This window comes from Nyctereutes procyonoides, unplaced genomic scaffold (genome assembly GCF_905146905.1).
Source record: "Nyctereutes procyonoides isolate TBG_1078 unplaced genomic scaffold, NYPRO_anot_genome, whole genome shotgun sequence".
NCBI lineage: Eukaryota > Metazoa > Chordata > Mammalia > Carnivora > Canidae > Nyctereutes > Nyctereutes procyonoides.
In genome coordinates, this window is record NW_026575131.1 from 58,218,131 (window position 1) to 58,242,233 (window position 24,103).

The 24,103-nt window shown below is 64.2% G+C and overlaps 1 protein-coding gene across 11 annotated transcripts; it reads left to right on the forward strand.

Moving 5' to 3' along the window:
* Positions 1-1,514: 1,514 nt before the first annotated feature.
* MIER2 (MIER family member 2) lies at positions 1,515-20,689 on the forward strand. Of its 11 annotated transcripts, XM_055343051.1 has the most exons (16): positions 4,552-5,596; positions 6,434-6,503; positions 6,983-7,073; positions 7,816-8,008; positions 8,219-8,361; positions 12,075-12,200; positions 12,564-12,687; positions 13,126-13,217; positions 13,615-13,684; positions 15,610-15,761; positions 16,068-16,149; positions 16,231-16,325; positions 17,739-17,863; positions 17,944-18,071; positions 18,816-19,245; positions 19,711-20,689. In XM_055343051.1, the coding sequence occupies exons 4-16, from the start codon at positions 7,996-7,998 to the stop codon at positions 19,730-19,732; spliced, it is 1,602 nt and encodes a 533-aa protein (XP_055199026.1). In that variant the 5' UTR covers positions 4,552-5,596; positions 6,434-6,503; positions 6,983-7,073; positions 7,816-7,995; the 3' UTR covers positions 19,733-20,689. The 11 variants fall into 11 exon arrangements, with proteins under 11 accessions (XP_055199021.1, XP_055199020.1, XP_055199019.1 ...); XM_055343046.1 differs by lacking the exons at positions 4,552-5,596; positions 6,434-6,503; positions 7,816-8,008 and adding exons at positions 1,515-1,574; positions 19,463-19,495; XM_055343047.1 differs by adding an exon at positions 1,532-1,574 and having other exon boundaries at positions 5,492-7,073.
* The last annotated feature ends 3,414 nt before the right edge of the window (positions 20,690-24,103 follow it).

Below are 24,103 nucleotides of genomic sequence, written 5' to 3' on the forward strand. Positions count from 1 at the left end.
TAGATACAAGTTTTGCATTTCTGGCCAGATTAAGTGATGTAGTGTCCTCCTCAGGGCATCACATTGGGAGGTACGTGGTGTCCATCTGCCCCTCACTATCATGATGTTATTTTTTTTTTATCACTGGGCCAATGTTGCCTCATTTCTACACTGTAACTAATGACCAGTCAGTGGAGAGAAACTTTCAGGCCTTAAAAAGATCCTTGTCTTCATCTGATGCCTGCCCTCCACCCGTCACACGTCCCCGAAGATTCTTGTCGCAGTCCTCTCCGAGTTTTCTCTGGTTACCCTAGGCTGACTCTGTCCTGTTCCTTGCTTTCTGCCGTGTGGTAGAACACAGACACGCGTCTCCCTGCATCTGTTGCTCGTCTCCCTGCCTTGCTGGACCCCACGGGCCCTGCACCCTGTTGAGGGCTGCAGGGAGCAGGTGCTTAGCTGATTGGCTGAACGAGTGACCGCATGGATGACCAAGTGCTCTGTGGGTCAGTGAGGCCTGTGGGTCACAGTGGCCTGACGCTCCCATCTGAACGAGGTGCATCTGCAACAAGGGGTAGGGAGCGCCCTGACTCAGGTCGCGGTGGACGGCCGGGGCCCGAGCCTGGCACAGGGTCTCAGAGGGCTGGAGGAGCATAGAGCCCGATGCAGCTCAACTTCCCGGGGCCACTGGCTCTTGGCCGGGACATGGAAGGCTCCTGCGTTCCCCACCTCCCCTGCCTTGCTGGGAACACCACCAGGTCATCCGTGCCAGAAGCCTCGGGCGTCCTCCGTTCTCTCCAGGCATCGGGGGTCCGCCTTCCTGCACCGTCCACTTCTGCCCCAGCCGATGGCCTCCGTGCTGGGCTCCCTGTGCGTCCCTTGCCTTCTGCTCCTCTCGTCATGCCACCTGCACGAAGCATGATGCCCGATGCCTGATGCAGGATGCACGATGCCCGATGCAGGATGCCTGATGCCCGATGCAGGATGCACGATGCCCGATGCAGGATGCCCGATGCATGACGCAAGATGCCCGATGCAGGATGCCCGAAGCAGGATGCACAATGCAGGATGCAGGACGCACGATGCACCCTAAGCCACCAGGCTGACCTGCGCGCTGCGCCCCGGGCCACTAACCCTAACAGGGGACCTGGGGACCAGGGCCAGCCGGCGCGGGGGCGGGTCCTGCACGCGCAGGGCACCACCTCCCGGCTGGTCCGCGGGACCTGCGCGCCGGCCCGGGGGTGGCTCTCCGGCACCGCCGGCGGGTCTCGCTGGGCCCAGAGCGCAGAAAGTTCCAGAAGCACGCCGGCCGGCCTCCCCCCGGCGGCAGCACTTGCGCGGGCGGCCCCGACCCGGTGCACCGGTCGGACTGGACACGGGGCAGGTGTGGGCGCCGCCGCCCCGGCCCGACCCCGGCTCCGGCCCCGCGCGCCCACCCGCGCGCCCGCGCCGCCAGCCCCGCGCACCTACTACGCGCCCGCCCCCGCCCCGCCCCGCGGCCCCGCCCCCCCGGGCGCCGCAGCCAATGAGCGCGCGGCCCCGCATCCGGGGATCCCGGCGCGGCCGCCGCCTCCCGCTCACACACGGCCATGGCGGAGGTGAGTGAGCGGGCCGGGGGAGCCGGCCCCCCGCCCCCGCGCGCCCGCGCCCCCGCCGCCGGGTCCCGCCGCCCCGGGCTCCGAGCGCCGACGGCCCCCCCGCCCCGGGGAGCGCAGGCCCGGCCCGCCGCGCCGCACCCGTCGGGGCCCGGGGGGCGCGGAGCTCCGTCGGCGGCCGCCCCCGGCCCCCCCGCCGCTGCCACATCGCGGGCGCAGTGCGCATGTGCGGGCGGGGGGCGGGGGGCGGGGCGGGGCGCGCGGAGGGAGAGGCGCTCGCGGGCTGCCCCCCCCCCTCCCGGCTGCCGGGGCCTCGGCCCCGTGCCCGCAGCCCTGCCCCCTGCCCCCCGCCCCCCTGCCCCCGGCGCCCGCCAACTTCGCGGAGTGCGCTCCCCGGGCGCGCGGTCGGGACCCCGCGCGGGACTCGAACTCCGGCCCGCCCTGAGCGGACCCGGCGCGGACCCTCCCCGGGGCCCGACCAGCCTCACCGCTGAGAGCCTCCGCGCGCCAAGCGGGCCTGCGACCCCCCCCCCCCCGCGGAATCCCGCGGCCAGATGCGCGTGGGGACGCGGACTCTGTGGCTCCGGAGCCCGGACGCGGGGGAAGACGCGCCCAGGACCGTCTGGGCGAGCAGGAGCCGCAGGTAGCTTCAGGCGCGTCACACCGCGGACGGGAAACTTTCACTTTGGGGTATTTGTGCTGATTTGGTCGGTTTGTTTTTGACTTTGGAGTGTTGGATGAGGCCGGGCGGAATGTCCTCACCCCTCAGGGCCCTGCTGAGGGTTAGACGGTGCACCCGCCGGGGCTGCCTAAACCTGACCCCTGGTGCACGACGTTGCGGTCCACGCGCGAAGTGAGGGCCCACGCCAGGCCGGCCCACAGACTCAGCAAGTGATCCTCGTCCAGTGGGTGGGGCCTCTGCAGCCCGCAGGGGAGAAGGTGCCCACCCTATGGGCTTGGCAGGCTCATGGGGTATTCGGCATGGCTGTGGGACCCAGCCGGGTCTCGTGTTTTAGCACAACACGGTGGGTGATGCGCAGGTGGGAATGGCCACTCTCTTCCGCAGGTGACCTGAGGGGCAGCAGCGGGCCCGCACTAAAGCAGAGAGGGCGCGGATGTCTGGGTGCAAGGCCGAACCTCACCAGCCCCATGTGCTGGGTGACTGGATCCAAAGGGTTCTTAGTTCTGCTTCCTTAGGGAGTGTTTAGGGAAACCGAGGCCTCCCGGGGGGTCAGAGGCAGAAGCCAGGTCTCTCGGTGGCCCGGCAGGCAGGTGTGGTGCTGTGTTGGTGTCTGTGTGTGCTCCTGGCTCGGGCACGCGTGGCATTTGGGCGGCACTCCTGGGCTGGCAGGTGGCTGTGTGTCTCGGAGAGGTGGGGCCGAGTTTGGCTCCTGACTCTGCCTTGCCCAGTGCCAAGCCCCCGCACCCTAGCAGCGGCCGGCTGCCCAGGCCGCCCCTGCCCCACGTGCGGACAGTGTGCGCTGCTGCCCTGGTGAGTGGATCTGAGTTGGTTTCCCTGGAGAAGATCCGTGTATGAGCACACCCGTGTGCCTGGTGCCGTGCGAGGCCTTGAGGGTCCGGCTGTGAGCACAAACCCGAGGGTGCCGTTCCCAGAGGCCTGAGAGGCTGGTCAGTAAAGGACCAACAAGTGTGCAGGTGACAGAAGTGATGAGGACACTTGTTGCAGGGCAGGCGCCCCCTCCTCTCTGTGACCTTGGGCAGGTGACCATTCAGAGCCTCGTTTCTGCGCCTCTGAAACGGGAAGGCCCTAGAGTTGAGGTCTCGCAAGACCTTGGCTCAGTGGCTTGCACAGAGAAGCTGATCCTGACGGAATTACGGTAAAGGTGGCAGTTTGTGAGCTACCCGTGAGCGCCTGGCCGGTATCAGCTGCCTGGTCTCCGTCGTTGCTGGAGCGGCGTCAGCACCACGAGAAGGTGGTGGAGCCCCGTGGTGGAGCCGTGCTGTCGTCCTCGCACGCACCAGAGGAGTCCCTGGACGACTCAAGGACTGTGCTTGTCTTGTGTTTTGGACCGTGCGGAGCGGTCCTTTGGCCGTAGGGTGAAGTGCGTGTCCTCCCTGTGGCCTCAGCCTGGTGGGGTGGTGCCCACAGACCTCCTCGGAGGGACCACCTGGCTCCTCACCGCCCCGCCGCCGGTTGTCTCCCCTCAGGACTCCGTGTGCCCGTTCCCACTCGTTTGTGCTCTGCGTCCCCAGCGAGCCTGGTACCTTGTGTGGGTGGAGACGGGCAGAACCTGTTTCCCGATGGGCCGCAGCGCCCAGCTCGGCGGCTGGCCCGGGGCACGTGTGCCCTAGATGTCGGGGAGCAGAGGAGTGAAGCGCGCGGTCAGCGGTGTGAGTGGGGCTGGGCCCTCCTCCTTCACTACGTAGGCCGTCCCTTTGAGAATCTTGGTTGTAGGACAGCGATTGTCGTCTTGGTGGCCCCGAGGGCTGGCTGGGCAGTTCTCCCGCAGGGTCCGTGCCCTTGGCTGGCTGCGGGGCTGGAGCCGACCGCGGAGGCGAGTGTCCCTGCTCCCATGAGGCCGTTGGTGCCGGCTGCTGGCTGGGACCCCGGGCAGTGGCCTCCCAGTGTAGCTTGGGCTTCCTCACAGCGTGGCATCCGGCGACTGTCCCAGAGGACACCAGTGGACATGAGCTGCCTCTTAAGACCTAGCCTTGGAAGTCTTCTGGGCCCCCCCCAGGCCCAGGCCCTCCGGGTCTCCAGGGAGCGCACGGGAACCGGGTCCTAGGAGGGGCAGGGGGAGGAGGGCGGGTGGGAGGGACGTGGGTGCAGCTGCTTGGGAGTGTGGATCCCCACCGTGGGCTCTGCCGGGAGGGGCAGCGGCGGGAAGCAGACGCCGCCTGGGGACGGGGAGGGGGACGGGGCCCTGTGCCCCAGCCCCAGCCGTCGGGGTCCACCTGAGGCGGGCAGGCCGGAGCCCTCGGTCGCGGGGCCCCGAAGGCCTGCCCGGCTGTGAGGGGTGGGGAGGGTGCTGGCCCCGACCCCGAGCCCTGACCCCGGCCGCCTCCGCCTCTGCCTGCCGACCCCAGCCCGGAGCTCAGGGCTCCGCGCTCCCGCCGCTCCCGCCACAAGCCTCGCCGCACATGCGCAGACGCCTACATGCGCTCGCGGACCCGCACACGCGCAGACGCACGCAGGGCCTCCCTGCCCGCCCATGCCTCCGCATGTGCAGGTGCTCCAGGTGCCCAGACACCTGCTTGCACACACGCGTGCTCGGGTCGCCCCAGGCTTCGAGGCCGCCCTCGTCGTCGGGCCGGTGCCCTGCGGTGGGAGGGGCTCAGTGGCTGCTCCGGGCTTCGGGTCCCCGCCTCCCCAGGGGCGGCTTGCCCACCTCCAGGGGCGTCTTGAGGACCCGGTGAGGGAATCCCTAATAAACTTTTTCCAAATCCTAAACTTAACTTTATTAGATATTCGAAGCATTTGTGTGTGTGTGCAGAGCTTTACTGAGGAACGTTCGTGCAATTCACATGCAGACTTGCCTGGTTTCTAGCACATTCAGAGCTGTAGCGCCATCAGCCCCCTTGAGAGTGTCCCATCCCCTAGGGGATGTCCCCCCAGCCCCGGTCCCCCAGCCCTCACCCCGTCCTGCACGTGTCACACGCGTGGACTCACACTCCGTGGGGCCTCCTGTGTCTGGCTCCCCGCCTGAGCATCGTGGGCTCGGGTCCATCCCCGGGGCATGGGGGGGCCTCACTCCTGCTGGCGGCCGAGGACACTCCATTGTTCTGCCTTGGTTTGTGTTCTCATCGGCTGGTGGACATGTGTGTTCTTTCCACCTCTGCTGCTTGTGAATGGTCCTGCCATGAACGTTCATGTGCGAGTTTTAGTGTAAACGTGTGTTTTCTTCTTCCTTGGGCGTCTTGGGGGAAGTAGGGCTCAACTGTTTCCCTTCCCCTCCTAGGTTTTCAGGCGGGGGCCCTGTGATGTACACTAACAAAAGACATTATCGAGAGAAATAAGCACAGTTTATTAACACAGGCAGCACACATCACGTGGAGAAGTCACAGTGAGTAACCCTGGGGCTGGCCAGGACTTGGGCTTGTGTGCATCTCAACAAAAGAACGGTAAATGTGCACCACGTGTCACGACACAGGAGGGCTTTGAGTCCGTCCGGGCACCAGGTTGTGGGAAGGTGGAAATGCGGGGAACTAGTGGAAGGCCAGGCTAGTTAGTTAGCAAGGTTGGCTTGTGCAGACGCGCTTGGTGCTAAGCTGCTCCCCTCCTGGTTCAGGGCGGGAAGGGGGAGGTGCCTCACAGGGACTTACATTCTGCTTTGAAGCAGACAAGGGCAGCGCAGAGGTCATCCCATGTCTGCTTTTGCTCAGCTGCCTTCATCTCACAGTAACCTGTATGCCAGAGTGGCATACGTTGGGGCGGCACCCTCTGACCCCTTCAGTGGAATCGCTGGGTCCCGTGACCCTGCCCAACGGCTGCGGGACTGCGGACTGCTTTCCAGAGCACCTGCCCTGCTTTGCATTTCCACCTCTGACTTGCTCTCCTCTGATGGTCGTTTTCTCGTGTGCTTGTGGGCCAACTGCATCTCTTTGGAGAAACGTTTGTTCAGCTCTTTTGCCCATTTTTGAATTGCGTTACATTTTCATTAACGAGTTGTATTCTAGATATAGGTCCCTTCTCAGCGGTGTGATCCGCAGACCTCCTCTCCCTCTGTGGGTTGTCTTCTCACTTCCTCGATGATGTCGATTCAAGCAGAAAAGTCTTCTGTTTAGATGAAGTCCAGTTTATTATGTACTTTTCTCTTTTTTCTTGTGCTTTTGGTGTTTTATCTAAGAAACCATGCCTGTGTCTAGGCAATAAAAGATCTGTCCCTCTGTTTTCTTCTAAGACTAATACAATTGTAGCTCTCCTGCTGAAGGACTTGGATCCGTTTTGAGTTCACTTGTGTGTGGTGTGAGGTAGGCATTCGGCTTCATTCTCTTGCATGTGGATTCTTATTGTCCCAGCACCATTTTTTGGAAAGACTGTTCATTCTCCACTGAGTTGTTTTTGTCACTTTTGTTGACACTCAGTTGGTGACAAGACTGTGGGTTTATTTCTGGGTTCTCAAGTCTGTCCCTTTGATGTAAGTGTCCAGCTTTACGTCACTGCCACACTGTTTTGATTACTGTAGCTTTGTAGTAATTTCAAAATCAGGAAGTGGTGTATTTCAGGGTTGCTTTGGCTTATCCATGTCCCTTGACTTTTAGTATGATTTTTGGAATCTGTTTGTCATTTTCTGCATAGAAGCCAATGGAGACTCTCCCAGATGAGGCCACTTCCTGAGGTCGTCTGGAGAGTTGGGCTCTGAGCTGCACCTGCTCCCAGGCGTCATGCACAGACGTCTGCCAGTGGGTTCCGGACCAGCCGAGCCAACCTTACTTCTGTTCCTCCGCAGGCCTCCTCGCTGGAGAGGCAGAGCCCTGGCGTGGCCTCCTGCCTCACTCACAGCCTGTGCCCTGGGGAGCCCAGCTTGCAGACAACAGCAGGTACCTTCCTTGCCCCGTCCTTCCTCCTGCCCAGGGCCACCAGGGCCGCTATGGTTGTAAGAGACAGCGTCTTGTGCAGCCTGGTAGAGCCAGGGACAGGGGTGCGGGACTCTGTCCTCATTTTCTAGTGGGGGCAGGTCAGCCAAGGAGAGGACCAGACTGCCTCCTCCCTGGGGTGGCCCTCAGACCTGGCAGGCAGCTTAGGTGAGGCACGAAAACTGGGTTGTTCGGTGCTGGGTGGGCACTGCTCCCAGGTGCTCTGCATCCCCCACCACCAAACTGGCCCCTCGCAGCCCCACCTCCTCCTGTGTGTGCTTTTGAGCCATGTGAGGGAGGAGGCCAGCCTCGCCTCTACTGCTCCCTGGCCCAGGTATGGATGGAGCCCGTGCCATATCCCTTTGTGTTGTTTTGTCTAAATTTGACTTACTGAAGACCAGAATGGAGAGAGAGAGCAACGAACACATCCTGGTTCTTTTGGGAAAACCAAAAATCTGGTCACATCTGCCATCCTTTGGCCTGTGCAGGTGGTAGTGCTGTGGCCCCGCTGAGGCAGGAGAGAGGACTGGCGTTGGCCGGACCTCCTTTGTGTCCCCACTGGCAGTCTCCCCACCCTGTGCTGTCCCTGCAGTGACGCATGGAGGTGGGTGTGCAGATGGGGACCTGGCCCTCATGGGTTCTGCTCTTTCTGCCCTGCCTCACCTGGTGCTCATTTCTTCCTTGTCTGTGGGCTCTTTCCCCACAGGTGTCTGGTTAGGGAGACCAGCGAGCCCCCGGGAGAACACGTCCCCCCGCAGTTCCAGAATTTGTGTGTATAGTGGGCCAGCTGTGTTCTTCTGCCAGAGGTCATTGTGTTGGGAGCTCCTCTTCGGTAGACTGACCCTTCTGACCCCCACTGTGCAGACACGCATGCACACACACACGCATGCACATACGCGGTAAGTGCATGCTCGTGCCTACACGCACACATCCAGCCTTCCACACACAGCCTTGTGCGCACACAACCTTTCACATGCGTATGCACATGTACATGCGTCCGATGTGGCCGCAGACAGTGGGGCTTCGTCCCTGGTGACAGCTGGGGCACTGCTGTGTCCTACCCCAGCCGTCCTCAGCCTGGAGCTCATGCGGTTGGTGTCTCCCCACAGTGGTGTCCATGGGCTCTGCAGACCATCAGTTCAACCTCGTAGAGATCCTGTCCCAGAACTACGGCATCCGAGAGGAGTGTGAGCAGGCCACGGGAGACGCGGAGAAGCCCGAGGGGGAGCTGGAGAAGGACTTCATCTCCCAGGTACTTGGCTGAGCTGGTCCCCCCGCCCCTGTGCGTGTGGAGCCCCCTGGGCAAGGTCACAGTTTCTTCATTTGGCTGAACCCGGCTGCTCAGGTTTCACAGGGATAAGTACTGCCTGTGTGTCTGTGAAGCGCCAGGCACTCTGCGAGGAGCTGAGGTCACAGGTGTCGGGCCAGACCTGCCCCCGCCTCTGGGGCTTTAGGGCTCTGTTTTCTCTTTTTGGCCTAAGAACCCCCTTTATGTTCTTAGAAAGTATTGAGGATTTCGGAGAGCCTTGTGTGGGTTATACAGTAAACGCGTTGTTAGTAGAAATAATAAATGTTTACAAAAATGGAAAAATAACAGGGGTGCCTGGATGGTGCAGTCAGTTAAGCATCTGACTCTTGATTTTGGCTCGTGCCCCGATCCCAGGGTCCTGGGATTGAGCCCCATGTCGGGCTCACTGCTTAGTGGGTAGTGTGCTTCTCCCTCTGCTCCTCCCCCTGTGCGCACACGCTGTCTCTCTCTGAAGTAAATAATTTTAAAGAGTGAAAAAATTACTTAAAAAAAAAAAGATTTGGGATCCCTGGGTGGCGCAGCGGTTTGGCGCCTGCCTTTGGCCCAGGGCGCGATCCTGGAGACCCGGGATCGAATCCCACATCGGGCTCCCGGTGCATGGAGCCTGCTTCTCCCTCTGCCTGTGTCTCTGCCTCTCTCTCTCTCTCTCTCTCTGACTATCATAAATAAATAAAAATTTAAAAAAAAAAAAAGATTTTATTTATGCATGGGGGCGTGGCGCAGAGATAGAGGCAGAGGGAGAAGCAGGCCCCATGCAGGGAGCCCGATGCAGGACTTGATCCCGGGACTCCGGGGTCACGCCTCGGGCTGAAGGTGGTGCTAAACCGCTGGGCCACCTGGGCTGCCCAAAAAATAACTTTTATTTATTTTTTTTTTAATTTTTTTTTTTTTTAAACGAAAACAGGTGGGGGGCTCCTGGGTGGTGTAGTCAGTCGAGTGTCCAGCCCTTGGTTTCAGTTCTGGTTTGATCTCGTGGTGGTGGGATTGAGCCCCGCATCTGGCTGTGCACTCGGTGGGGGTCCGAGTGGGATTCTCTCTCCCTCTCCCCGTGACCGCCACATTCTTTCTCTCTACCTCCCTCTCTTTCTCCCTCTCTCTGGCGTAAATAAATAAATCTTAAAGAAAACCCAAAACAGGTTGGGGCGGAGAGTGGAATAGCTCTATGTTTCTGTCGATGCAGAAGGTGGAAGCAGGAACGGGAACCCAGCTGCTGTCGTTACGGCCGCCTTTAACCCGTTGTGATGTGTTCTTCTGGTGCAAGTACAAGTCTGTTCTTGAGAGAGGGGCGGGTGCTAACAACCTTTTCAGATGATTGTGGACGTTCCTTGATGCGGCACCCAAATGCAGTAAGAGGTAGTTTTGTGCAGGGTGGTTGCGGAGCGGCTTCTACAACCACGTCCTGTGCACGGTCACGGTGGAACCGTTGGTGGTGACCCTGGAGTGGCTCTTGCCTGCTGTGTGGTCTTTTACCTTCTGCATGTGACGTGTGTGCAACAGACTGTTTCTCCAGCTCACACGTCTCGCAAATGTACGTTCTCACGGCACAATCGAAGAAACCCACTTGTTCATACCAGAGGTGGGAGGGTGGGGTAAGCAGCCTTGTGGGGCCAGGGTCAGGCCGGCTGTTCCTGCCCAGGCCCCTCGTTGGCCTGCGGTGGCTGCCTCCCCTCAGTCCTCGCGTGGCGAGAGCGAGTGTGTGGCCTGGGGCTCCGGAAGCACCTCATCCTGTTGGATCAGAGCCCCTTCCTCACATCGTTCCGCAAAGGTCCATGTCCACGTACAGTCACGCTGGGTGTTGGACATCGTCAGCACTGATGTCATCAACTGTCTTTCAAGTATTGGGAAAGTTTTTTTTTAAAGCAGGAATCACGGGGCATTTACCTGGTTTGGTGCCAAGTGTCTCTTGGTGCCAGTTTGGTCTTAAAACCAAAGACAAAAGTCCACTCTTTAAAAAAGAAAAAACAATCTAAAAAAGTTTAACGTGAATATAAAATGTTTCAAAGTAACCAAAAACTAAAATCATCCACGTATTAGTTAAATACCTGATCTAGGTTTCCTTCAAATACAGTTTTTAAAACCTGATTAAGGTTAGAGAAATGCAAAGGCCATGTGATCTCATATGTGGAATTTAAGGAACAAAACAGCAACAGAGGGGAAGGGACGGAAAACTAAAATAAGACGAAATCAGAGAGAGACAAACCATGAGACCCTGAGCTCTGGGAACAGACTGAGGGGGCCGCTGGGGGGATGGGGCCTCGGAGGGTGGTCGCCACGGGGGCGCCCGATGGGATGAGCGCCGCGAGGTCTCTGCACCTGCGGACTCACTGGGCGCTGCCCCCGAAACCAGGGCTGCAGTGTGTTAACTACTTTGGATTTAACTTAAAATAAAAACTGATAAAGAGAGAACACCACGTCCGGGGTAAAAGCAGGAGCGCTGCCATGTCGTGTTACGTTGCCAGCCCGTCCCACAGATCGTCAGGCTCACGTTGTTAGATCCAGACTTTCCAGTATTACAGTTTTTTGCTCAAACACCGGAGTTTTACTGCGGCCGCGAGCACAGTCCGTGGTCTGGAGGGGGCGGCTGGCATGGCTCGGGTCCGAGTCGTCTGTCCTCACCGGCCCCGTCCGCGGGCACAGAGCAGAGCCGTGTGGTGGCCCTGACGGCCCCGCGCATGCCCTCCCCTTGGGGTGTGGCAGGCAGGTGCTCACGTGCTCCCCGAGCCTCACGTGGAAAATTAACGTGTGCCCTGAGAGACTTAAAGGAGCGGTTAGCCCAGGGTGCCCGTAAGGGAAGGTGGCATGTTTACCCCCACGGGCCGCGAGGGGGCCGCTGTAAGGTCTGTGCCTGGCGGTGCCCTGGGTCCCCCCGCGTGCAGCCCAGCGGGCCCGGAGAGGACGTGGTCCGGGGTCCCAGGTCCCAGTGTCAGTCCCCCGGCACACGCACAGGTGGAAACTCGGTGGGCGCAGCCACCGTGCCTGTCGGTGGGGAGGGCGTGAGGGAGGCCGGGTGCTGGCCGCTGGGGAGACACGGATGTCGGAGGCTCGTGAGACCTGCGGGCCAGGACACGTCGCAGCCACACGGCGCTGCTGCTGGGCCTGGAGGGACCAGCGTGCGCAGCGGTGACCTGGGCGCAGAACCGGGAGGATGCCAGGTCGCCGGTGTCTTCCTTCCCAGTGTGTCTCGTTTGCCGCCGGCGCCAGGGCGCTTGGCCTCCGCCCCCCCCCCCCCCAGCCGCTGTGGTGGGGCTGCTCCGCGGGCGAGGCCGCCGGCTACTGGGCACCGATGCCTGGACCCCGCCTCTGTCCGGGTACGGGGCGTTTTCATCAGAAGCAGACGTTGCAGCTCACCAGATCCTTCCTTCACGGTCGCCAGGATGGGCCCGTTGTCCCCCTTATGACACGTCAGCAGCCGTGGCGGAGGATTGAGGAGTCGAGGCATCCCATGTGCTGGGGCGCCCCCCGGCCGCCGGTCCTGGCCCTGTCCCGCCAGGCTGCAGCCTCGGGCTCACCGCGGACTGTCTGGGCGCAAGGGGTCTCGTCCGCCTCTGGGGGTGTGGGGGGGAGGGGCTGGGGCCCGGCTGCGGGCAGCACTGCTCGCAGCGGCCACGCGGTTCCGGATGCCTGAGCAGCCCCCTGACACGGCCCTGCCCCTGCAGAGCAGCGACATGCCCCTCGACGAGCTGCTCGCCCTCTACGGCTATGAGGCCTCAGACCCCATCTCGGAGCAGGGCAGCGAGAGCAGCGACACCACGGCCAACCTCCCGGACATGACGCTGGACAAGGTGAGTGGGGGGGGTGGGGTCGGGCCCGGTCACCCAGCCGAGCCGCTGGCCAAAGCCACCACGGTGGGCGCTGGAGGAGGGACGGAGCGGACAGCGGCGTGGAGACGTGCCGCCTGGTTCCCCTGGGCGGTCACGGGGTGGGCTGGGTCCCCGTGGTGGACACCGCATGCTCCATGGACGGGGTGGCCCTGGCTGGCCTGCCCTGGGCCTGGTCCCCCCGTCGGCGCAGGAGCTCCCACAGCATGTGCGGGGCGGGGCTGCGTGTCCGTCATGCCTCGGCGCGCCTGAAATTGCCGTCATCAGGTGTCCTCCTGAGACGGTCGAAACAAACCAAAAACGTGTTCTTTGCTTTCTCGTTAAAAGGAACAAATAGCAAAGGATTTGCTCTCAGGGGAAGAAGAGGAAGAGACACAGTCGTCGGCCGATGACCTTACCCCGTCCGTGACCTCCCACGAGGCCTCCGACCTGTTTCCTAACCGGAGCACATGTAGGTGTGCCCTGCCCCTCCACATGGGCTGGCCAGAGGCTCGGGATGCAGACGGTGGGGCCCTCTGCGAGCTGAGACTCCGCGGTGCTGGATGCAAGGGGGGAGCGGGTCGGTGCCTGTGGCTGAAAGTGTCAGACCTGGGGCCGCGCCCTGAGGCTGGCCTGGGAGGCCCCGGGAGGCCAGGCAGCGGACGGCGTGGGGTGGGGGGCTTGGTGGGTTAGCGGCTGCTGGGGGGGAGGTGCCTGCGGCCCCCGGCCTGGCCCGTCATGCACCCGTCATCGGCCAGGTGTGGGTCACACTCCCTGCAGGAAAGGCCGGTGGGGGGGCAGGTGGTCGGGGAGTCGGGGCGGGTGCAGGCAGCGGCGCCCCAGAGCCCGCGAGCCAGGGTGGGCCACCTGCTGCCCCGGGCGCACCTCAGCTGCCCACCTTCCCCCGCAGCCTGCTTCCTGGCCAACGCAGACAAAGAGCCTGGCTCCTCCGCTTCATCCGACACGGAGGAGGACCCCCTTCCTGCCAACAAGTGTAAGAAGGTGAGCGGCTCCGACCCAGTGGACGGCGGGCACAGGTCTGTGCGTTGGTCCCGGGAGCTGAGCTGGGCCGGGCCGGGGCTGGAATGTGCTCTCGGGAGCTGAGACCTCGGTGCTGCTCTCCCTGTGACGGGGCCCGAGGTCCTGTCCGGGAGCCTGGGGCTGGACCGCGGAAGCCCGGGTGCTCGCGCCTCGCCTCCCTTGCTGCGTGGCCGGCTGTACCAGGTGGCAGGTGGGGTGTGGACACAGCCGCTCGCACCCACACGTGCCTGCCTCTGCGTCGCGTGCTCCGGGCCACAGGACTTGGTGTCTGGGCAGATGGCCTGGATGAGCCCTGGGAGCCGGGCAGCCGCCCTGGGGCCCTCGTCAGCCCTGAGCATCTGGGGCCTCTTCCTTGCAGGAAATCATGGTGGGGCCTCAGTTCCAAGCCGACCTCAGCGGCCTGCAGTTGGAGCGCCACGGTGAGAAACGTAAGTGGGGCGGGGTGAGCGTGGGACACGGGGGCAGGAGGAACGAGACCCCGTGCAGCCAGGAGAGCTGCTGTGTGCCCCCTAGGGCCAGCTCCCCAGTCCTTGCAGGGCACTTGGGGCCCAGGCCGGGGCCGGAGGAGGTGGACGTCCCCTCCCTGCCGGGAGGCCCTCCTGCATGGCCAGCACCCACTGCCCTCGGCTCGTCTGCCCTCTCGCTCCTCCCTTCCTGCCCACAGCCCTGTCCTTGCCTCACCAGGCTGCACGCCTTTCCCCCCCAGCTCCTCCCGTGTCCGGGCCTCGTCCCAGGTGTCCTCCCGAGACCAGCGTGTCTCTGCCCGGCGTGGTTCTTCAGGGCACGCACTGTCCGGACTGGACGTCTGTCTGTCCTCCGTCCCCCTAGAACACGGAGGGGGCCGGTTGTCCTTTGAGACAGGCATTGCCACCTGCACTTACAGGTGAAGGGAACGGGACGTGAAGTCCCCTGGCTGTGGGCCCAGCCCTGTTTCCTGTGGCCAGGCTGGCACCCCGGGGTCAGGAGTGTCTCCCAGGAGGAGTCAGTGGCTGAGGCTGGCCGTGAGGTGCGGCCAACAGAGGAGGCGGGGACTCGGGGCTGGACGCTGGGTCGTGGGGTCCGCGTGTGCTCGCCCTGCGGTGAGCGGAGCCGACAGGAGCGGGACAGCTGGGTTGGTGGAGGGGACACAGGAGACCCTCCTCCAGGAGAGGCCCCGGTGCAGCCACGGCCGTAGGAAGTGTGGCCTCTGGGCCCCTTCCTCCTCCTCTTCCTCTTCCACGAGCCACGCGCCTGCGCCCGGGGAGCGGCTGGGCCTTGGTCCCGAGGGCTGGGGGCTGGCTCTCCCTCCGCCGCGCCGCACACCCCGGAGGTGGAATCCACGCGTGTGGACGTGGCCTTTGTGTGCCGTGTGCCTCTTCCTGGCGCGAACGGAGGGTTGGTCGGTGTTAGGGTTTCCGTGTGTGGCTGCGGCGTGTGTGCGCGTCTGTCCGTGGACGGATGGCTGGGAGCCGCCCCCGGAGCCACACGTGGGAGCCGCTGTTGCCGTGCGTCCTCGTGCGTGGGACGCCGTCTGTGCTGGTGAATTTAGCTCCCGTGGCGGGAGAGGAGCAGCGTCCGAGGGAGGGGGTCCGTGTCCTGGCCGCTTGCGGGACTCCTGTGCGGCCCTGCCCAGCCTTCCCCTCGTGTTTACGCTGCGTTCGTTTCTCTTTGACCCGCGGGCATCCCTGTGGCGTTCCGGATGCGGGTCCCTCGCCTGCTGTGTTCTCCGGCACGGCCGCGTCCCCCGGGGTGCCGAGGTCTGGGTTGTCCGCGTCTGTCCTGACCACACCGTGAAGCTCAGTGGAGCCGTTCCCTCAGCGTCCCGGTCACGTGCGACTTCGGCGACTGTTGCGTGCTGTTGGACATGCGGGTCGGCGGTGGGCGCTGCGCTGGCGTCGCACCTGGAGCCTGCCACGCTCGTGGGACCCTGGCTGTCACTGCTGTGGTGGCTGGGAGCCAAGTGCGCGGTGACACCTGTCCTCCCGCCTCGTCGTCCGGCCTCGTGGCCGCTCACACGTCGAGTAGTCGCACCAAATCCTCAGTTTCGTTTGTGGAGACGTGCGGATCCCGTCCTGAGACCAGCGGGGTATCTGTGGCGTCGGTGCCGTCACAGGAGACATTGTGAAAAATTTGGCCTCTCCTTGGTTTCCGTCAGTAGAAATGCAGGTTGTTGCTTGAAGCAGCCTCGTGTCCTGGACTGAGCTCCACGGGGTCAGGAGATGCCGTCTGGCGACCTGCGTGCGGTCCCTGCTCGCTGCCGAGAACCACGTGGGGCCTGCGGTGGCGCCCGGGGGCCCAGAGGACGGGGCCAGCTGCTCCCAGGGCCGGGGCGCAGGTGCGTGCCCCAACGTGACCCCGGCCCTCCCTCCCGCAGTCTACGAGAATGAGGACCAGCTGCTCTGGGACCCCAACGTCCTCCCTGAGAGGGAAGTAGAGGAGTTCCTGTACCGGGCGGTGAAGCGGAGGTGGCACGAGATGGCTGGGTCGCAGCTTCCGGAGGGAGAGGTGGTGAAAGACAGCGAGCAGGTGGGGCCGCCAGCAGGGTGAGGAGGGCCCTGGGGTCGGAGGTCGCCAGGGGCCGCAGGGGCCGCGGGGCAGGGGGCTCGGGCTCAGGCGGGGAGGGGTGTGGGGAATGGAAAGGCCCCGGGGCGGAGGGCGGGCCATCAGGCCCTGTCCCGTGCACACGAGCTGGCAGATTGAAACAGGAAACCGTGGCTAAGGGGGAGGTGGTGAGACCCTCCAGCCCCACCCTGGGTGCGGTGAGCGCCTCTGCTGTTACCTGGGGGCGGGCGGGGTGAGGAGGGCCGGTGGGAAGTCCGTGTGGCTCCCCAGGCGCTTTACGAGCTGGTGAAGTGCAACTTCAACGCGGAGGAAGCCCTGCGGAGGCTGCGGTTCAACGTGAAGGTGATCCGAGGTGAGTGCGGCCTCGGCCTTCCCCGCCCGGCTGCTGCGTGTCCGGGCGCCGTGGTGCCACCTTCCTTCCTCCCGCCTGCAGATGGGTTTTGCGCGTGGAGCGAGGAGGAGTGCAGGAACTTTGAGCACGGCTTCCGAGTGCACGGGAAGAACTTCCATCTGATCCAGGCCAACAAGGTGAGGATGCGGCTCCCGTGTGGCTCGGCACCTGCAGCCCATCGTAGGCCTGGGTCCACCTCACGGGCTCAGCGCAGCCCCCCAGCTCGGCGCAGCCCCGGGCCGCTGCCGGTCTCCACACATCTGAGTGCAGGACTCCCAGGGGACCCCGGGCCACAGCCTGGGGCATCTGCCCCGCGTTCCCGTCCCCCACCGGGGCTCCCGCCCCGCCCACCCCCACCCCGGGCTGCTCTGGGCTGGAAGCCCTGGCTCCTCGCTGCTCACGGGGCTCTCGGGCCCTGGGAGGGCCGGGCTGACACCGGGCGCCCCTTCGGGTGGGAGTGAACACGGTGTCTGCTTGGGGCGGGCGTGGGACGGGCGGCCTTCAGCTGACGGTGCCCGGAGCTGTGCCCAGCAGTGGTGACTCGCCAGGCCCGTGCCTGTCGGCCTGAGCAGGTTCCCAGCACGGCCTTGGCCGCTCCGTAAGCACGTGGCCGCAGCCCTTGTGCCCCTGTGCCCGGCCTGCCGGTGGCAGCCTCCCTCCCCACGCGCTCCGGCTTCCGCTGGAACTTGAGCCGCTGGCACGATGGAGGCGCAGAGGGGTCTCCTGGAGCAGAGCCGACGGTGCATGTGCTCCTGTCCCCGCCGCCTTCCAGACCCGCCCCCGGAGCAGGGTCAGGCCCCTCCTGGTGAACAGCGCGGGGGCTCCGGTGCCGTCGCCGGCGATGGGGCTGCCGGGCGGCCCCCACGTCCTGATGACAGGCCATAAAGAGCGTTTCTCTAGTGGAAGCGTAGCGGACCCACGAGGTCGTGTTGGTGTGAGGCGTGCGGTGGAGGTACAGACTTGGGGTGAGCCCGCGGTCAGTGCCCACCTCCTCCGTGTGCGCACTCGGGCCCTGGCGTTACACCCGGTCGTGGACGCTGTGCCCTGTGACGCTCCTCGTCTCTGTGGTTTATTCTTACAACACGAGAGGTTACGTCGGACGTGGGGAGCCACCTGCCTGCTGGACGCGGGTCTGGGGCACCCGGTCTCCCCGGGGCACTTTACATGTGAGAGTTTCTGGGTTTTTGTATCTCATTGTAAATGACAACCTTGAGCCGGGGTCAAGCCTGTGCCGTGTCCTCTCACGGAGCCCTGTTTGCACATGTGGGCAGCTCCGCGCTGGCGTGTAACCGACCGTCTGCACCTAGCGGGCGACGCGGCTTGCGTCATCCCTGCTGGGCCTGCAAGGGGCAGGGCTGCCGCTGGTGTGGGCACGGTGGTCTGGGGCGCGGGGGGCAGGCCCGACGTGGGAACAGGGTTCAGCTCCGCACCCGTAGGTGGTGCCGCCCTGCTTGAGGCGGGAGGGTGTGCTCAGCGGGCAGCGGCCTCAGCTGTGTCCGGGCGCTGCTGCTCCCGGAGGCAGAGGCCACCCCTGTGCTGTCCGTCCGCAGGTGCGCACGCGGTCTGTGGGCGAGTGCGTGGAGTACTACTACCTGTGGAAGAAGTCCGAGCGCTACGACTACTTCTCGCAGCAGACGCGGCTGGGCCGGAGGAAATACGGCCCGTCCGGAGCCACGTGTGTGCCGCGGGCTCCCTGGGGCCCCGTGGGGGGGGTGTCGGGCCTCCCACTGCCCTTCACAGCGCTCTGCCCCACAGGGACGCAGACCAGGACCTGGACGGCAGCGACCCCGACGGCGCAGGCCGCCCCCGCTCCTCGCCGCCTCTGCCCCCTGCTGCCGACGGCCTGGCCTCTGAGCAGGACCCGCTGGCGCGGATGCACACAGGTGAGAGTGCGGGCAGGTGCCTGCTCTTGGGGGAGGCCTGACCTGGGCCCCCAGGGCTGACGGGCGGGCAGGGGCCGATGCCTCCCCGCCCCAGAGACTTGGGCCTGGGGCATCACCCACGCGCGGCCACGGGGACGTGCTGCCTCGTCGCATGGAGGGGACAGTGTGTGTCCAGGGCTCCCTGGCAACCGGGTCCAGGGCCCCACAGACCCAAGACATGGCCTGGCCGGGCACTGGAGGCCCTGGCGGGAACCGCGGGGATGGGGACGAGGACCTTGGTTCAGAGTCTCCTGTGCTCCGGGGTGTGCGTTGTCCTTTGTTCCAGACTCTGGTTGGTTTGTGGTTTGGAACCAGGAACCACATCCACGGCCTTCTGGGCCGAATCACGCACCTGTGTGCAGAGGCTTCTCGAATTCCACGTCTGTCTGTACCTTGCCGTGTTTTCCAGCGTGTCTTACTCTGTTTTGTCGTTTCTTTCTCTTAATTTCTTTGAGCCTGTCACGTGCTGGTCTTGGTTAAGAGGCGGGGTGACGACCGGCCAGTCGAGGGCCGTTGGGCCAGGCGCACAGTTTGAGTGTGAGCGTGTGTGTGTGACGTGTGTGAAGACGCCGAGTGCGGAGGGTCCGCGGCAGGGGCACACGGTGTAGCCCGAGGCCCGGGGCGCCTTGCGGGGCGGCCCCAGGTCCCAATAGGGCCGGCGCGGGTGCCCTAGGGGCCGGGCCTCAGCTGTGTTCTCCCCCGCAGAGCCGCTGAGCGTAGACAGCGCGGCCGGCAGTGTCGGTGAGCCCGGGGAGAGCTCCGACAGCCTCCCGTCCTCGGAGCCGGGGCCTTGTCCCTTCCAGCAGCTGGACAGCCCTCCAGCCGCGTCCCTGCCCAGGCGGCCCCCAGCCCTGGCCGAGCCCGCCTTCTACCCCCCGGCCACGGCCACCCCGGAGCCCAGCAGCAGCCCGAGACTGGCTGTGGACTTGGCCCTGCCGGGGGCCCTCCCCGAGGAGCTGCCCCTCATCTCCAGCCACGCGGACATGAACGGAGAGCCCGAGGAGGCCGTGGCCCCGGCACAGGTGGCCTTGTCGGTCACCGAGTTTGGACTCATCGGCATTGGGGACGTGAATCCCTTCCTGGCCGCCCACCCAGCGTGCCCGGCCCCCGGGCTGCACTCGGAGCCCCTGTCACAGTGAGTGCGGCCCCTGCCCCGTCCCTGTGCCCCCCTGTGCCCCCCGCTGCGCCCCCGCTGTGCCCCCTGCTGCACCCCCAGCCTCCGGCTGAGCGGTGGGGAGGGGAGGGGAGTGCCCCGAGGGCCCGAGGATGGCGTGGCCGCAAGGAGCAGGCTCTGTTGGTTTCTTTACTTTTATTCTCTACTTTTAATTTGGCTTATTTATTTTTTTGACTAGGTAAATCATTCATATGGTTCAAAATCCAAAAAGGTACAAACGGGGCCAGTGCCAGGCTCCTCCCACCCCTGCCCCAGCCACCAGCCCTCCCCAGGCGCCAAGGACAGTGCTGCCTGGGGGAGCCTGTCAGCCAGCACGAGTGACGTCACGGTCTGCTGGGGGAGGCGAGGTCGGGAGCCACGGCGTCGGCACCAGGCCGTGCGGTGTGTGGGGCCGCACTGACCCTCTCTCGGTCTCTCCTCCTGCAGCTGTAACGTGATGACCTGTTGATCCCTGGCCGCGGGCGGGCGTGCGTGGCCCGGACTGGATGTGGGGCCGCCGCGGGCCCGCCTCTGCCAGTCTTCCCGACCCCCCCCTCTCCGCCTGGGCCTCGGGTCACGCCTCCTCTGCTTCAGAACACGTCACGGACGGGGTGAGCGGTGGCCGGGCCGCTGCCCTGCCCTCCTCACACACAGACTGGCGCCCTCAGTGCCCGCCCCGCCGCCCGCGCGGCCCAGGCTGCTGCTCCACCCGCAGGACCCGTCGGGCAGCCGGATGCGGAGGGCCCAGCCCCGTCCAGCCAGCAGAGGCGAGGAAGGTGTCCCCGCCCCGCCGGGAGGTGGGCCGATGGGGCAGGATGCCGCCCCCACCAGCAGCCTCGGTCCGGGGCGCCCTCAGCACTCCGCCCGGGGGTGGGGGCAGCTGCTACTCGGTGCCAAACCCCGTGGGGCACAGAGCCATATACCTCGACGTCGGCCCCGCCCGCCCTCAACCTCCACCCTGCTCTCCACTTCAGGAAACGCCGCACTTTACGCCCCTCTTGCCTCCTCCTGTCTCCGGCCCGGAGCAGCCTCGGGTGTGGGGTCGAGGAGACGGGTGACCTGCACCCCCTTGGGTACCGAGGCGCTCTTGCCTGCAGCACCGAGGGGCCGGCCCCAGTCCGTTCCCCTGACCCCGTGGGTCATACTTCTGTTGAAGCGCCCCAGCAAGGTGGTTTGGGGGCCCGGTCCTTCTCTTTCCAGCTTCCCTAGTTTTATTTATGTTTCTGTTTACAAATTGGAGTGGGGTCCTCCGCGGGGCCAGGGCAGCGCTCCCCAACCCCCGGGTGTCACCAGGAGAGGGTTTTGGCTCGAGCCCGCCTGCAGCGTCGGCCTCGACCTTCCCTCACCCCACCAAGGACCACACTGTGAAGTGCTAACTGCCTTGAATCCCTTGCTGTTTTATTTATTAAACTTGATTTGAAGCCCACAGGTGCCTTGTGGTAGATGGGGAGGACGGGGTGAGGAGGTGCGGGGGCTGCTGCTCACTCGCGGACCCCGTGACCTGGGCTCCACTGTGGCCCACACGGGGCTGCGGGGGCGGCCAAGGACAGCAGCCGCAGTGCCGGGAGGAGGCCCCGGGGAGAGGCTGGGGGGACGGGTGGGAGGGTTCTGGGTCGGGGCCCTGGAGGGGGGGCTCGAGGCCACAGTTTATAGTTGCCTGTGTTGGCTGCACAGGGGAGGGGGCAGGAGACACTGTGTGTGGGGGGTGCTGCCTGGTGGGAGGGGCAGGGGACCCTGGTGGGCAGCCTGGTGGAGGGGGCAGGAGGCCACACTGCAGGGCTGGGTTTCCAGTGTTGGGGTCAGGGGTGCGGGCGCGTGGGTGATGGCAGGGCGTCCAGACGGTCGGGTGGAGGATTTGCTTCGGTTCCCTCGCTTCTCCAGAGGCGTCGCCCGCGGCCCCCCCCTCCCCTGCAGCAGACACCTGCGTGCGCCAGTGTGTTTTTTACCCTGCGTTTGGAGATTATGTTTCATCTGTTTTTTGCCTTCCTGTCCACGATGGGTCCCCTGTCCTGTCGCGGGAAGCGTCGGCCGCTTGCTGGCTGTCACCTGCACCCTGGGATGCGAGGCGTCTTGCTCCGCAGGGCAGAGGCCTAGACACACGCCACGAGGCTGCGTAGGCCGCGGCCCCGCGCCCTGGGAACAGACCCGAGGGCGTTGGCCTTTTCTGGAGAAATCCGCGACGACTGCGCAGTGTCACCGCGTGGAGACCCGAGACGGGCCTCCTGGCTGCTTTGGAGCCTTGGTCGGGGCCTCGGTGTGTCCACGCCGCGTGGCCTTCACAGCCACAGAGGATTCCAGGTTGACTTTGAACACTTTAAATATGTTTCATTGACTCCTGGTTTCTGTCGTTTCCTGTTTCTCCAGGCAGGGCGTGCCTGTCCCCTCCAAGGGGGCCTCGGTTTCGTGTTTGGCACCAGCAGGTTGGTTGGGACGCACTTCGGTGCGGCGTTGACGGGGAGCCGCTGGGCGGAGGGCTGGGGCCTTTCCGGAGACGGGGCCGTCGTTGCCCTGACGTCTCCGCTGGTCTCCGCTGCGCCCCAGTGTCTGGCTGCGCGAGCTGGTGCCGCCCTCCCGGGAGCCCTGAGCAGCTGTTGCGCCCCGGGTGGGCCGGTCCCTGTGCTCTTGAAGTCACATCATGTATGCTCTGGTTCTAGTATTTGTACTTGGCTTTTTCCATTTTTCTTCTGAAATTCTTCATTTTCTACCTTTTCCTGTAGAAATTAACCTTTTTGTAACCGTTACCTGAATCTTCACTGTTTCTGCCGGCGCTCATTTCTAGAGACGCTTCTGTGAACTGTTTTCCCCTGGATCCCGGGTCCCCGCGTCTCCAGTGTCGCTTGTTGTGTCCGAACGAGTCGTTTTCGTCGCGTTGGTGTGGACGCACGCAGGCCCGGCCGGGCTGTGCTGTGACCGGGGCGGCGGGGCCTGCCTTCGTGGGAACCTTGTCGTGTGGTCCCTGTGGGAGCGCGCATCTCCCCGGGAGCTCCCGCAGGAGCCCTTGAAGGAGACTCGTTACCACGCCTGTGTCGTGCCTGGGACTGAACCGGGGACTGAGTGGCCAGCCCTGGGTCAGCTGCTCACCCACAGAGGCAGGGCCGGCCTCCCAGGGAGCAGCCGGGCAGCCCGGGTGGGAGGGGCAGGAGCACGGGGCACGGGGCCACGGAAGGGGCCCTAAGGCTGAAGGGCGAAGGCAAGTCTCGCCCCCTCTCAGCCAGGAATGCGAGGGCGTTGGGAGGTCGCAGGAGTGGACTTGGGCTTTGGGGAGACTGGCTGGGAGTCGCTATCGGGGCAGTGCTGGTTGGGGGGTGCAGCAGGGGGAGCCCTCTCCGTGGAGAAGGAAGCAGCTCACACTCTCTGGCCACGACTCCATGGGCTGGGGGGGCCTGGAGCAGTGGTTGCCCTGATAACCTCAGGCTGTGGGTGTGCAATCCTTCCTGATCACTAGGCCGTGTTTCCTTCAGTCCACGTCGACTGGGTGCCTGCTGGGTGCTGGGTGCTGGCCGCTGGCCCTGGAGCTCAGGGCGGGGGACAGGGATGATAAGCAGACACAGGAACGGTGCCAGAGCTTAAAGGAGGCCGTGGACACGGTGTGTGGGGGCAGTCGGTGGCCTGCGTGGATCCGGAATTCACTGATGCTACATTGTGACTTGAAGGGGACCCCGAGTACCTGCTCCACCGTTTCATGGCCCCTTAACCCTCCAGCGGTGCTTCCTGAGTTGGGCTCCCGGTCAGGCAGTTGAGTACAAACTCAGGGCGGAGGTACCCTCCCACGGACATGCAGGTGGAGAGACTGAGGCAGCAGGCCGACTCCAGGACCCTGAGCAGGGGATAAAGCCCCAAGAACTCCCAGTGTGGCCTCTCTGAGCCCCAGGAGTAGGCTTCTAAGTAATCTTTACACCCACGTGGGGCTGGAACTTAGCCCTCAGGGAAGTACAGAAAGAGCCAAGAATGCTGCACTCAGGGGCACCTACTGTGTGCCAGGCGCTGTCTGCCCCCCTCCCACGCATCTCTCCCCAGTCTTCACTGTATTGGAGACAAAGGCACCGGGAGCCCATCAGGTGGACGGGAACTAATGCCTCTGAGCCCTGAGCTCCACTCCCTGGTGGATCTAGGGGACTAACCCTAACCCTGGTGTCCAGGGGACCGGCCGGGGGCTCAGTCTGCCCCTGCAGGTGCAGGAGGAGCTCTCGGGATCTGGCTCCCAGGAGCAGGCCTCGCCAGCCTCAGGCGCGCTCTGTAAAGGGTTAAAGCAGACTCCAAGTGTGAAGACTCCCTGAAATGTGGGGGACCCCAGCCAGCAGACGCAGGAGCCCTGACCCCAATCCTAATCCTTGCTGTCCTCTTTAGAGTTTAATCCTGACCCTGCCCAGGTATTTAGGGACAGGGTAAGATTGAGGTCAGTGGGGGAGGGCAGGTGGCCACACTGTTGCTCCGGCCACGCTTCTCCCAGCTAAACAGGCGGCGCTGCTTCCCACCCAGGGTCTCTGCCCACAGGAGCCTCCCCTGGAGACCCGGGGCCCAGCCACAGCCCCCCCACCCCGCATCATGCCACGTCCCCTCCGTGGGCTGCCCCTGGCGATCTCCCTGGCCAGCACACAGTAGGTGCTCAGTAGGAAGCCCTCTTGACTCCAGTGCAGCCTTTCACATTCTCTACTTTAACTGAGGGTGGGTGGTCACCTTGAGCTTAAAGTGAGGAAAGTTCAGGAATACGGTCAGGTGACATTTATGTAGCATACTGCTGGGTGTCCTGGATGCCGTCCGCATGTCACTCATCAGGCAATTCTCAAAGAACCCACGATCCATTACGGGCTGCACGAGTGAGTGAATGGATGGACGGAGG